The 14938-nt window shown below is 52.4% G+C and overlaps 1 protein-coding gene across 17 annotated transcripts in view; it reads right to left on the reverse strand.

Annotated features, from left to right (window-relative positions):
* The window catches only part of Ptprf (protein tyrosine phosphatase, receptor type, F), an 83193-nt gene that overhangs the window by 65954 nt on the left and 2301 nt on the right, over positions 1-14938 (reverse strand). For all 17 annotated transcript variants that reach the window (XM_030253363.1, XM_006502872.2, XM_030253360.1 and 14 more), the window contains exons 2-3: positions 10607-10686; positions 3183-3318 (exon numbers count right to left, since the gene is read on the reverse strand). In XM_030253363.1, the coding sequence (XP_030109223.1) occupies positions 3183-3273 (91 nt within the window). In that variant the 5' untranslated portion in view covers positions 3274-3318; positions 10607-10686. The remainder of the gene's footprint in view (positions 1-3182; positions 3319-10606; positions 10687-14938) is intronic.

Here is a 14938-nt window from a genome sequence, read left to right on the forward strand (position 1 = left end):
ATGACTCTGCCAGTCTCATTCCTTCATTGGGCAATCCTCTATGTTAGCAAATGCCCACTCATCTTCAGGGGCCCTCTTTTCCAGGAAGCCTCTCAAGATAATCAGGCTGCTGCCTGTGCCAGCGCTGCCCCAACCTGCCCCCACTGATCTGTTAGCTCACAGACGTGTGCCCAGCTCGGTGGGTTCTGTCTTGTGATGGGTCTGGGCAGATTCTTTCTCTCCTACCACCTACCACATGAGGTCAGCAGAAACCTCTGCCTGAGGGCTGGACCAAGACCACCTCTATGCCCACATCCATCTATATCTTCCCTCGCAAGAAGGCATAAAATCCTGGGTTGGGGACACGAGGTGAGGGAGGTTCCAGAAGGGTGCGTGCATGCAAGCAAGCATCCCTTCGTATCCAGGTTTCCACTGGAGCTGACTAGGCATCACTGCTAGGCCTCCAGGCTAGCTCTTGGCAGCTGCTTCTCTCCCCTGCTTCTCTCCACTCCCCTCTGAGGCCAGGGCCCCCATTCATTTGTCTCGTTAAGAGGCCTATAGAAACACATTTGTCCGCTCTGCGCTTCACTGCTCTGGTCGTCAATTCTCTGGGGGCACCCTCCCTGCCTTCTGCAGCAGCCCTGTCCGTGTCTGGCTGCTTGCCCCTAGTGAGAAGTCTTGCAAGTTCAGTCCAAGACTGGTCACAATGGGGGGAGATTCAAAAAAAATGAGAGTAACTTAAAGGTAGGCTAGGAGGGCAGACCCTGACTCCTAAGGTTGGCTTACCACAGCCCCTAGCTGATGGCTCTTGGCCTGGGACAGTGCCCAAGTCACAGCACCTGAGGGTTCACCCTTAGCAGAGGCAGGGTCCCAGCCTCTTCACCTGGTTTCCACCATCAAGTCCCAGCCTGGTCTCTGTAACCAAATGACCAAGGTGCCAGCAGGAAGACCCTGGAACTCTGCCCTAAAGCAGCTCCTCTCACTCCCCACTCCTACGGTGGTCAGGACTGTCCTGCCCCTTCGCTTATTCACCAACCCCCTCTAGACCCGGAGCTGGAAATGTCTAAACTCTCAGCCTGCCAGGGCAGACAGACTGAGGGCGAAGCGCCACAAGAGCATATGAGGGCTGCAGAGGACCAGGGCATGACCACACTGCTGCTACAGGAAGCAGTGACAGTTGAGTCAGTTCTGGTCATGTAAAGGGAGGGAAAACATACCCCCTCCACACCTTGTTTGTTTTTGGAGACAGTCACGTAGCCCAGGCTTGTCTTCAACTTACTACAGAGCCAAGATCCCCTAGAACTCTTAATCCTCCTGCTTCCACCTCTCAAATGCTAGGGATACAGGCCCACGTCATCACACCTGACTGCGAGAGTGCAAACAGAAGGCATGAAGGATGCCTGGACACGGAGCTCTGTGCAGCCGAAAGGAGAGAGCACAGCGGGGCCGGTGGAGGGTAGGGTAGCAGAGAGTCAGACACTAAAGCTCACTCTCCAGGCAGTTGGGGAGCGAAGAGACGCAACCCAATTCCCACTGTAGACTAGAGACTGGGTTCAGAGGAATGGGACTGAGGCAGGGAACCATCAGAAGGTTCCCTGGTGCACACTCAAACTCAAGCAGAAGCTGAAGAAGGCTTGGCAGAAGGGGGCAGGGAGAGCAGAGAGTGCATTCCAAAGACACTCAGAAGCTAGAGGCCACAGAACCTGGGGACAGATCACACGGGGGGAAGAGGGGGGTGTGGAAGGGGGAGAGGAGCTGCCAGAAGGCCCAGCTTTTTGACTTGGTAACCAGGTGGACAGTAATGCCAGTCACAGAGAAAACCAGGGGGCAGGCAGGATGGTGGGACGGACGGGCGCAGGCTGGGGTGTGCTGGGTCAGAGGGAAGATAGAGAAGGCAGTTATTTTCCTAGGCCTCACTGTTTCTCAAAACTCAGTGGCATGTCTCCCCTGCTGTCAGGGCCCTGAGACAATCTGAGAAGAGTGACAACAGTCCTTCACCATGTCAATGCCAGTCACACACCTAGGGTGCTGGGCCCCAGATCACTTCCCTCTGCTGCCTCTGCAGCCCCAGCCAGGGCTAAGGATCACCTTCACACTACCCCTTTCTAAGGCTTTCCACCTGACTTCTCTTCTAGACCCCTAGCCCTGCACTCCACTGGCTAGACTCTCCAGAGAAAGGCCCTCTCCCTCCCATTCTCCCTTATCCAGGGCCCAGCCTCTGAGGACAAAGGGAGGGGTGCTCCAGGGCCACCCTCTTCTATGACTGGCTCCTGAATTATTAATGAGCCATTTAGATAGAGCCCTGGTGGGACAAGGCTCTTGTCTAGAGACCCAGAGGGGATAGAGGGATCCCTATGGCCTGCTATCCTGGGGTCTGACCCCTGGGTTGGCCCTGGACTGCCTCTGGGTTCAGGACAGGCTGGGAATAGCCCCTTCCCCCCAAGGGACCTCAGCTCCGACCTTGCCCCTCCCCCCAGTCTGCAGATTGGCTAAGCCTGTCCTGTGCTCCGCCTCCTACCAGTAACCAAGCAGTGGTAACCATGGTGACAGGGCGGGCTATGGCCAGTCTTATAGTGCCAGGCAGGGGGAAGGGCAGCAGCAGGGAAGAGACCAAAGTTCAGAGTTGGATTGGAGTAGGGGACAAATCATCCCCCCAACACACAAACACACAGACTCAGTTTCATTCCCTGCCCCCTCTCTCCTTCCTGCAAGCCAAGTGACAAGTCCTTCCCTATTTTCCAGGGACTGCAGGCCGCCTCAGGGAAGGATATGGGCAACTGCTTCTGAATCCTCCCTGGCTCTGCAGACATGTCTGGTGCCCTGCTTCCTTCTGCTCGGGGCCTTCTACAGAGATCTGCAATGTGGACAAAGTACATGCCTATGCACGTCACACAAAGATCACATGAATCCAAGACACGGCTCCCCAGCTCTATATAACAGGGTCACGCTTAGACATGCAGCACTCTGCAGAGCCTAAGGGATACCCAGGTGCTCAGCAGGATGTTCAGAGGAAGTAGGAGCACGTACTCCTTAGAAGAGGGCTTTCCCAGTGCAGGTCTCTAGGGCAGGAGGACTAGTGGGTTATCTATGGTCATCCTGTTTCTTCTTCCTGGGACCTGGTCCGGTATTGCATTTTAGAGACCTGCTAGGAGCTAAGTCGATTTTCAACATGATGTATCTGTATGATGAGGAGTCAGACTTACTGTCGCCATGAGCACCTGCCATCAAACCAAGCATCACGAGAGCAGGCACAAGGGGCACCATCCTCCTCCCTGGGGCTGGCTCGGGAGCCATCCAGGGTTCTAGCTCCACAGCCAGCCACAGCCTAAGACAATCCACCTGTAATGGAGAGAAAGGCAGAGCCAATTAGCCAGTGTCCCCCTGAGTCCCCACTGCACATGCTCTTCCCCACCCCACTCCCACCCACCCTCACTGCCCATTCAGACAGTTCAGCAGTCCCACACTGGACCATGCAATGGCTACCCAAACTCCCTCACCACTGAAGGTCAACCATCCTATGGAAAGAGTGCAGAGACCTTCAGGGCATCCTCTAAGCGCCAGGAGGGGGAAGAAAGCTAGTTAGAAACTAACACGAGGCGGGTCCATTCCAGATCGTGAGTTTCCGGCTCACACCATTAAGGGGATGAGGGCAGGGAAATGGAGTCAAAGATACATACAGGTTGGGACAAAACCCAAACAAAACCAAGGCAGAGGCAGGAACAGAGAGCAGCCAGGCAGGTTTTACACTGTCCAGGGCCATCTTAGTCCCTGGGGCATCCTGTTGCTCTTCCTCAGAAAGCAAGTGGCCAGACCCCAGCACACTCAGGAAAAGCCCCAGTACACAGACTTAGCAGTAGTTGGTTCCACATCGTCAGAGGCTCACAGCCAAAGCCACAACCCGTTGGGGCTCGCCAGGACTGCTCTCTACAAGTTATAGCTGCCCTGCCTGGTCACTCTCAACCTACCTAATTCCCATGGCACCTTCCTATCCCAAAGACAAACTATAAAGCGGCTGTGGATTGGAATTCTAGAGCCTGAGTGTCAACATCCATGTTTCCTCTTCCCTTGTTCCGGGTGTCCAGAGCAGATGGGGGAGGGCTGTGCTTGGGGCTAACCGAAGCCTTCCAGACCTTGCTCACCCTCCTGTCTACATGCCTTTCTCACTCTGCAAACCCATGCAGAAGTGGCCACACTATGTACCTAGGGTGAGCTTCTAAAGGTTCCGGTGCCACATTGCCTGTCTGGGGGCTTAGGTGACATGCAGCAGGGCCCACCAATTCTGCTCACACTGCCACATACAGGCCACTGGTGCATGGCCAGGCTTCAGCCATGCTCTGAAAATACAACAGGGTCTAATGGAGGAGTGATACCGGACACAATTTAGTGTAGTTGGACCTTTGCTATTTTGTGGGGTTTTTTTCTTCTGCCCTTCTTACCACCCTTTCATCCTCTAAACATAGGAGAGAGAAAAAGGGTAGAGGAAGAAGGGGGCAAAATATCACTAGAGAGCTTCCTGCTGAATGGGGTGCTGAGCTTCTTGGGGCAAGTTTAATCTTCACAGTTGGGATATCTAATTTCTTCTCGTTCCTTCTTTGCACACAACTACTTAACAAACAGCCACCAACCAACAACCCACCCCACCTCTCCACGAATGAATACTCTCTGAAAAGACCCCCAAATTCCAAATATCATACAATTGCAGAAGCTATCTGCCACTGGCAAAAATCACGCCCCTGCTAGAGCACGAGGCAAATCATAGTCAGCTGCTGTGGACAGTCTGAAGCCACTCCCTACCCCACACCTGGGATTTAAACAAAACATTCCCATTATATTTCTGTATTTTTGAAAAACAAAAACCTCACAAATTTCTCACTACAACTTGGGACCCCATGGGCCCCTATAGTGCTAAGAGAATTTTCAAAATGAGAGGACAGGTGAACAAGAGGGATGGAGTTCAAGCATAGCTCTGCCCCTCCCTGGGACTTGAACCCTTATCTGAACTTAGGATAGCCACGATCATGAGGTGAATGGGCAAAGGTAAGGCAGGTGGGACTGTGAAGTGAGCGAGGAGCTAGTGACCATTGGGAAGGGGAGATGTTCCCTGTCTTAGACGCTTACCCAACCTGTAAGCAAGGGATAAGCAGCAAGAGCCATAACGCTACAGGGACAGGACATAGTGTCCAGAACTCCTAATTCCAGGCCGGGAGTTCCTCTGAGGGACCACAGAGCTGAGGTGGGTCAGCCCACAGTGAGGCCACACACTGCCATGTCAGGATAGGGGTTCTAATTCTGTTAAAGTCTTATCTGGGCTTGTTCATCACAGCACCATGGTTATCTTAGTGTGGCTATGAGGACACCAGGTGGTGAACTGCCTTGGCCAGGTTACCATGGGAACACTGTATTCAGATAGGACTCTTGCTTTGGTACCATTACCACGGGTACAACTCAGAAGTGTGACACCCCACACACAAGTCAGGCAGAGTGGTCGAGGCAGGTCTCGTGGGTGAGACATCACAAAAGCTGGAGTTTAACTTGTGTGCTCAGGTACCCCAGGCACGCTCCCCACCCCCAACACAGACACCATATGGACATAATCTTCAGTACCAGTGTCATGGGGACACATCTCCCTGGTACAGACATAAAGGGATGAGACAGAATAGATGTTACGCCGTACAAAAATGCACAGCACAGTCATCGTGGGGCACAATTCCCCAGTACAATTACGGAACCTTAATCCCCCTGTAGCTGCCTTAGTACAGCAATCACAGCATGGTTAACTCCCAGGTGCAGACACATCATGTGGGGTACACAGAGGGTACAGACATCTGCGGGTACAGCTGCCTGATAAGGGCATCACAGGGATGTCCACAGACGTGTCACAGGCACGGGATGGGGATGTGGATATTAACTATTAAAGGGGAGCAAAGCTCCTCTCAGTAAAGCCACCATAGTGTCTCACTCCCAGAACAGGTAAGTGAAAATCTGGCCACAAGCGTTATCTGAGCCCAATTCCCAGCATAGCAAAGGCCGGCGGCTCTTACTTGGGGATTCAAGAGCCCCTGTGTAAGTCAGGGGGAGTGTTCAGAACACTGTATACACTTCCACGGTGTAGCAAATGGGCAGACCAGGTGAAAACAGGGGTCAGAGAGTTGGCTCAGAGTTAAAGGCACAGGCTGCCCCAAGACTTGCATCAGTTTTCCCAGCACCTACACAGCGTCTCACAACTGTCCAACTCCAGTTCCAGGGGATGCAACGCCCTCCTCTGCCCTCTGTGGGCACCAGACACATACATGGTACACAGACACACAGGCAGGCAGACACTCATACACAGGATATAGTTAAACCTTTTTCTTTTTTCAGTTGAAAAATCTAGACATCTCCCCCCAAAGAGAGCTGCTTCCAGTGGTCCTTGAACGCAAGGCCACAGACAATTAGAAACACCAGAAGACCCCAGGGACGAACAGGGAACCGCTTTGGCAACTACACAGTCTCCCGAGTCAGGGCCTCTCCTTCTCAGCAACTCCCACCCCTGGACTCTGGGCACAGAGCCTATGCTGGTGTCAGGCAGTTCAAGGCTGCTCCCAGCTCCAGGGCCTCCTCCCTCATCAGAAGAGAGGTGAGCACCCTGAGTCCCAGGCCTGGGCTTAAAAGTCTAGATGTTGGTCCTGCCTACACCCTGGTCTCCAGGTCCCCTGCAGAACGAGTCTGCCTTGCTGGACTGCCATGGCTTCGTGCACCCACCCAACACAGCGGTGCTTGGAACAGACAGTCACTCCACCAGCATGGACAGATGAGCTTGTGCCCGGGACAATTCAGATAGACTCAAGGCCCAAACCCTTGGACACTCAAGCTCATCTGTGAATTGCACCGAGGACTGCTGGTTCTGACATACTTGTTCAGGAAAACAATTACGTGCCATACGATATTATAGGATATAATTGAGTGTAATTTTTCTACATTCAGAATGGCTTTGATATATCTCTTTTCCTTGCTACACCACTGTAAAGCTGCCAACTGCCCTTTCTTAGGAAGAAATGTCCTTTATTCTCAAATTTTGTCCTTGGTGCTAAAATATCCTTTCTTGTATGAAGAAGTGATAGGGACAGCCGATAGCAGTTGTTTTTTTTTCTTTTTTTAATAATGTCCTTACTTGGCAAAAAAAAACAAAAAAAAAAAAACAAAAACAAAAAAACCTGCTAACCCCCTGTCTGGCCCTAAGCACTCTTGGAAACTGAACTGTGTGTGAAACCAAAGATCCTGGGAACCACTGCTCTGAGGAAAGAGGGATCAGCAGGCACAACACCAAGCCACAGGAGTCATGTATGTGTCTCATGGAAAATGTGTGTCACTTCCATGAGATCCACCCTAGCTATCCCTGCCAGGGCCAAAGAGGACCCCCAAGAGACCATGTGACGCCAGGACCCAGGGATTCCCGGATGGAAAACAGCTGGGATCATTCTAAAGGCCCCCTCATGAATATGCAAACACAGGTTGATTTGTTTCCTGTGGGCATGGGTTATTATTCACAAATATGAATTAGTCTCCAAATACCACCTGTTCCTCTAGCCTCCCTCACCTCCTCTTCAGGCCAGGACCCTGGCTCCCAGGAGACTGGAGACCAAACATGGCCATGGGCATAAGAAGGGACATCCCGGGTTCTACAGTGTGCTCGGCCAGGGCTTAAGCGACAAGCTGCACATGGGGCGGAAGAGCTGTGAGCTGTTCATCTTCTAACCTGTGGCGGCAGCTAACCGAGCCCTTTTGTCATGCCCTGGACAGTTCACCTCGTGGTACTGCAGCAGCCGCCGCTGAGGCCTTGTCACACTTGGGAAGGGAAAACCAGCATGGGTCCAACTCTCACCAACCCAACTGCTGGATTGTGATGGGAATAAATCACAACCCTGTCCTTGACCCCGGCCCAGAGAAGGTGGCTGGCAGGAAGGAGCCTGAGACAGTCTTACCTCCTCCAGCCGGGCTGCCAGACTCCATGTGAACAGCCAGGAACAACATCCCCTCCCACTCCAGTGTTAGGGATCCTCTAACTACACTGAGGCCCTTTTTGTAGCCCTCAGCTTCTGTATGTCTGGGGAAGGCAAAGGGGAAACCACAGGTGTCAAAATCTCTGTGAGTGGCAGCCAAGAACCTAACAAGGGCCTCGTTATGAAACAAACAAAAATCAAAGTGGATTCCTTTCTACAGCTACCACCCCTCAGCCTTTTGGGGGTGTGGGGAGGGATTGCTTAGATTAGTGTTCACCATCTTTCCTGCCTCCTCTTGCCCACTTCAGAACCAGATTCAAGTGATCCATAAACACACCTTCCAAGTGACTCCCCCTAGGTTTCCAGGTTGTACAGATTTAGTGAAATCACAAGAGGCAATGCAAACCAGTGGTTCTCAGTCCAGGGTGGCTCTGCCCTGCCACAGGACGTGAGGTAATGTCTGGAGACATCTCTGATTGTTAGGACTGGGGATAGAGGTAGGTGGTATTAGCTAGGGTCTAATGGGAAGAATCCCTGGATACTTGTGGCATCTTACAACATCAGGCCAGACACACAAAGAAGTATCACCTTGTCTAGAAAGGTCACAGTACCACAACTGAGAAACCCTGACACATGACAAGCCCTTGGCCTACAGGCTGACCCAGCTCTAGAACCCAGTCCCCTAAGAATCACTTACACCTTCAACCACAGGCAGTCCTATCCTAGCTTGCCTGATGTCATCAGCACCTTCCTGGTCTGTAGACTCTCAAAGCGTCTCTCCCTACCCCCAAATTAACTCAGCCTCCAGGAGTGGGGCCCCATCCATACACACCCCATCTCCACCCTCCAGACAAGCCATTAACAAGCAGCATCCCAGAGCTCAAAGGGCTCTTCTTTCCCAGCCTCTTCTGCATTTTTAAGCAGATCAGCCCCCTCACCTGAGGACGGACAGAAGGGTGCATGGTTTCCTTACCCCCGTCCTCCCCAGCTGACATTTCCTGCCCATGGCAGCCCCCTCTGTCCTTCCGCATAACCCTGCTGCTCATTTCACCAAGTGTGACCACCCACAGCATCTACATTCCTCTCCATCGAGACCAGATCCATTTCTTTTTTTCAAAAAAAAAAAAGTATTTGTTATAATTCTGTGCGGTTACTCAGGGGTCAGAGGACAACTCTGTGGAGTCAATTCTCTGCTTCCACATTTACCACTGGGTTCTGGGAAGGGAACTCGGACGGTCAGGCAGCAAGCACATTTCCCTGCTGAGCCTCTTCACTGGCTCAGATCAATCTTTGTCATGGCTTCCTCTGTTTAACCATATCTCGAACTGTCCAATGAACAGGGTGATGGCCGGAGGCATGGGTCTTGTCTTCAAGCTTACAGAGAAAGGCCCACCAAGCTCAAGGACACCCTGTTATCCAGGTCAGCTAACCCTTGAAGGCCCTTTCTTCATTCTAAACACCCAACTTGTGGGGAGTTTGAATTTGCCCCTCCCTCATCTATCCCAACTAACTCCCATCCTCTCAGTGGGCACCCTGCCTTCCATCATTTCCTTCCAATTCATCCTAAACACAAGCCAATGGTGCCTTTAGCTCACAAAAAATGCAAACCTGGGGCTGGAGATATGGCTTAGCAGTTAAGAGTGTTTTAAAGCTCCTGCTGAGGAACCAGGTTCAGTTCCCAATACCCACATGGTGGCTCCCAACACTCTGTAATGGACCCAACGCCCCTCTTCTGCCGCCACGAGTGCCAGGCATACACATGGAATATATACATACATGTAGGCAAACATACACATAAAATAAAAACAATCCTTTTTTAAATGATATTTTTGTTTGCTTGCTTGTTTTTTTGAGACAGGGTTTCTCTGTGTAGCCCTGGCTGTCCTGGAACTCTGGAGACCAGGCTAAACTCAAACTCGGAGAGCCACCTGCCTCTGCCTCCTAAGTGCTGGGATTAAAGTGCGGGCCACCACTGCCCAGCTTTAAATGCAGATCTAATCATGTCCACGGGGTGTGTTCTGTCTGCTGCTCTAGTTTGCAGGAGGTGCCACTTGCCAGTGTTCCGCGAAAAAAGTGACAGAAGAATGTAAGAACATTGTTGCTTTAGAAACTTTCCTTCTTCCAAAGCCCCCTTAGGAAGACATCTACAGCCTTCAGCCTCACATCCAAGCCCACCATGTAGACTCCTAACTAACTGCCTAACCTTGTTCCCTACAGCTCCAGCCCACCGCCCTGAGTACCCTGCTCCTCCTCCCATACTCCTCAGTTCACAAGCAGTCTGTTTTCCATACAGAAACATGGGAATGGAGAAGCAGGCAGACTCTGGTGTCATCTGGAAGCCTATTTCACACCTACGGCAGCTGATGAACCTCATCACTCCCCACCCACCTCTGTCCCCCACGCTAGCCAGACAGCTCCCCTCCCTCACGTCCCACCCCCCACCCTTCAAGGTGGTGGTCTGTCTTTCCCACCTCCCTAAACAAGGCTCAGCTCCCTTCTCTCCCTCATCCCACCCTAGCGTCTCTCAGCCACGTGCACACAGGACATCCCATCCACAACTCTATATGAATCTCACAGCAAAATCCAAGTCATTGAGCCCGGCCCACAGCCACCCCTGCAGCCCCGGCCGCACACTGGGGCACACTCACCGGGTCTCTGCTTGCTTATACCAGTCACTCTCGCTGGGCAGTCAGCACTGAGGGCAGGGCACCAGGGCCTCCGCTCCTTCCTGGACAGGGACGAAAAGATGAGAGAACATTGAGAATTTCATCGAGGCAGAATATAAACTGACACAGACAGACTTCTGAGACTCCGTGTTCACGCAGGGGAAAGGAAAGCAGGCTGCAGATCTGTGGGTGCCGGCTGACCCCCGTTTAGTCAAAATACCTATCTGGTTACTTCACTGCATTTGCTTGATGTTCCTGAAGCACCTACTATGTGCCTGCCCATCTGTCCACTTCCCTATACCCAGGAGTGACTCAAGGCCAAGTGAGACCATGGGTGTGAACTCCAGTGATCCTGGAGGAGAGCAGTCACCCACCTACCTCTGGAACCCCACCTGCCAGCCACAAGAGCACCCTCTTCCCATCTTCCAGTGTGCCCTACTTTCTCCTGCCCTGCCCATGCTGACCAGTTAGCATTCAGAGTTCAGATCCAACGCGTCTCTGGGAAGCCTTCCATGACATCGTCAAGTTCATGCCTGGACTTTACCTCAAAGCAGTGGCTGCAAACGTTATCTATTTACTGACGTGACTCTGAGTCACCAAAATAAGCTCATTAGACACATGGGGCACACTTGCCTGGCTCAACTCACTACCCCCAGTGCCCAGCGGGAACCCAGCACATAGTAGGAGCTCCGTCAATGCATGGTGAGATGGTGAATTCACAGGAAACAGCCCAGCCTGGAGGACACGCCCCAGCACACACAGCAGCCTTCAAAGAAGCTTCAGGAGCAATATTTATTTTTGACTTTCTGCTTCTCTGTAATTTCTAAAATGAAGGTGTGCCCCTGGATGCCTCCTCGGCTGGCACGCACGGCGCATCCGAGCCCCGCCCCTTCCTTCTAAAACTATTACTGAGGTCTCACTAGCACTGCGCACGGCCCTGGTGGGGCAGGGCTCAGTCACCCCCTTATCACCTCATCAGTAGCTCAGCTACTCCACTGGTACCCACGGGGAGCATCCTGCAGCCTCACCCCACACTCCCAGTCCTGCCACCTGGCTCTTCACCGACCCAGGACTGATGCTCCTCACCGTCCACAGACTAACAACCTCCACACACACCTGTCCTTGCTTTCACCTTTTTAAAAAAGATTTATTTGATGTGTATGAGTGTTTTGCTTGTATTACATATGTGTACCATCTCTGTACATGTATGAGGGGGCTCAAGTTCAGAAGAGGGCATTAGATCTCCTGGAACTGGAGTTATGGAAGGTCGTGAGCCACCATGTAGGTGCTAGGAACCAAAACCCCGGGCATCTGCAAGAGCAGCCAGTGCTCTTAACTGCTGAACTCTCTCTAGCCTTTGTCCTCACTTTAGACTGGTCACCTTTGGAAAGTTAGGGAGTCTTCTTAGGTTAAAAGACACTGCCTCACTCAGATCTCACCAACCCAGCCTCTACCGACCCATCCACCCCTTGCCAGACCAGAACCATAGGCCCTAGGCCTTAGCATGTCAGTATGGACTTCCTACTCCCCCAGTCTACTGCATTTCTCCACAACATTCCCAGTGGCCACTGCTCTGGCAGCAGGCTGCCAAGCAGGTCTGGCCAGAGAAACCAGCTCCTGAGTTGCAAACTCAAAGGCCCGTTTGTCTGGAGATGCCTGCCCAGTGTCACAATGCTTGCTGTGGGGCTGTTAGCACCACCGTTGCTCAGGAACCCAGGCAGAGGAGTAGTGTTCAAGGCACCGCATGGTGACACGCCCCTGCCAGCAGCACCATACCTCCTGCCTGATGACAGGGACAGGCCCTACCTAAAGCAGGAGCCATGAGGCAGGTCTCTGAAACACACAGGACCTCAAGGCTACTAAGACCCCAGGGAACACAGAACAGCCCAAGGCAGTATTCTAGAACAGTGCTCTGGACCACACCAGTCCAGGATCAAAGAGGCCCAACCCAGACTATCAAGTCACCACCAGCAGTCCACAGAACTACTCTAAACCCACAAGGGGACAAAGCCTAGAACAGTCAGGATGGGCAGCTACCCAGAGAACAAACCGGCATAGGCGTCTGGAAGACAGACTGGGTCTAACTGGATAGGACTTCAGTGAGGAATCGCGTTCAACCCAGAAAGGTCTCCGGCCAGGCTTAGGGATCAGTTTGAGCGAGATCGCGTAGAAGGAAGGCCCTTGCATCAACCTGGCTGGCCTCGCTTGGGCTTTGCGTCACCTGCCAGCCAGACTGAAACCCGGCCCACCAGTGGGACCAGAAACAAGTAGAAACCCAGAGCACAGACAGGGACTGAAGCAACCTCCAGGCAGGCCTGGGGCCGCACCACAAACAGTCCCCAGAAAACGGCAGATAATACACAGCCAAGGAAATAAACTTGAGCTCTCAGACCCAGAGACCCAGAGACAGAGATTTGGTGCATCTGGACCCTGGAGGCAAAAGCAGAACAAAGAATCTTAGGAGGAAGAAGGCATTAGACCACCACAGAAACTGCCCTTCCTCAGAACCCTCTCCATCCACCTCAAGAACTCTCTTCTCCAGGGCCCCACCTCCAGCCTTCTCACACCTGCCTGTGCCCTGTAGGTCACATACACTGGTACAAAACACAGTCCCATCAGTGACCATGAGGCTGGGGGACAACCCCTGCCTGGTTGAGCACCCCACCTGTAAAGCCCCAGCCCAGGGCAGCCATGCAGATGCCTTTGTCTGGACAGTGTGCGCTTCCAAAGACAACTCTGTGACTTAGTGATGGATTCTGATGGAAGAGTTTATTTTCAGAAGAAACATCAAAACAACTGCTACCACTGAGCAGCCCATACAGGGCGTGAGGCCCTGGCCCAAACACCCCGTGCTTACCTTTAATCTGCCTAACAACCCGACGGGGCATGCAGTTTTCTCATGCTCGTTTGAGACATGAGGTTCAGAGATGGCTAGCAAGTTGTTCAAGGTCAAGTCGAACTCCAGCTGTTAATAATGTGGGCTCCTGGCCACTACTGACAGCTGTCTTGCTTGAGAGAAGTCACTCCTAGCCCTCATGAACTCCGGATGTCCTTCTTTGGCTTAGACATTATCTTCAGACCAAATCCTGTTGTAGGAGCTGCACCTTCACCAAAACTCAAGTGCTTCAAAGACAACCCACGGGGCCTGAGCTCAACATCCACCTGGCCTTTGCCTTTCCTCCCCAGGCCCTACTTCAGGGACTTCAGCAAAGCCTGGGCTCCTCCCTCCCTCCACATCCCACCCACCACCCTGTCCTGTCAAATGTGCTTTCTCCATGGCCTGCTGCTCCTCCCTGTCAAACTAGCTTTCTCTCACCTGACTTTCTGCAGGCGCCATCCTTCTTTCTCACTTGGAATACCATCTCCACCCAGAACTTTCCATAGCCCAGAACCATCTTCTAGGAAAGAAATCGGCTGTAGCATGACCCACGGTCTCCACCCAAGCCTTAAGTTCCTAGCCTCTCCCCTCTGGGGTTTCAGAAGTCTTGTACAAGTACCTCACAGAACATCCAAGGTTCCGTGAGCTGCTATGTCTCCGAACACACCACAAAAGATAACATCTCTCCATCTTTACTCATACCATCTAAACTTTTTAATTAACTAATTAATTAATTGTGCAGTGCCGGGAACTGAATCCAGGGCCTCCAGCCTGCAAGGTAAGGCCTGCCACTGCATTATTTTCAATGCTGCTGATATTAATTCCCTTCCCTCCATCCAAAGCATCCTTTCTCTTTTTCAGCTGGCAAACTCCTACTGATCTGTCAAAGCCCACTTCAGAGAGCCCATCCGTAGTCTCTGAGACTCGTCTCACACTGAACCTGCAACTCTGCCCTGTCACACAGGAACTGCTCCAATCCTCTCGCTTGGGCTTGGAGTGACAGTTGATTTTGTCACCCACCTCAGCAGCTGCTAAGAGAGGCTTCCCTTTCTACACAGCTGCTAGTCCCACAGGAAGCAAGACTGCCAGGCCCAAAGTGCCTAGGCCTGTGCCTGGCACACAGACAGCAATCAATAACAGGTTACTGACTCTCTTTTCCTTCCCCACGAAGTGCCTGCTCACTCCCACAGCTGCACAGTTCTCTCGGCTTCTCATAGCAGCCCTGAGGCCCACCCTAGTCTCGATTATCTTTCTACAGGGGACTGAACCTAAGACCCGCAAAGAGATCTTGCCCTGTCACGCTGGAGCGCAGAGGTTGTTCAGGCTGGGGGCTACCTCCTCCCACTGAGGTCCTCAAACTGACTCTAGTACAGGTGACTGGGAAGAAGTATAGAGACAGCACAAAGCACCGGGAACAGTATCTTGCTACACATCAA

The sequence above is a fragment of the Mus musculus genome, chromosome 4 (genome assembly GCF_000001635.26).
Source record: "Mus musculus strain C57BL/6J chromosome 4, GRCm38.p6 C57BL/6J".
NCBI lineage: Eukaryota > Metazoa > Chordata > Mammalia > Rodentia > Muridae > Mus > Mus musculus.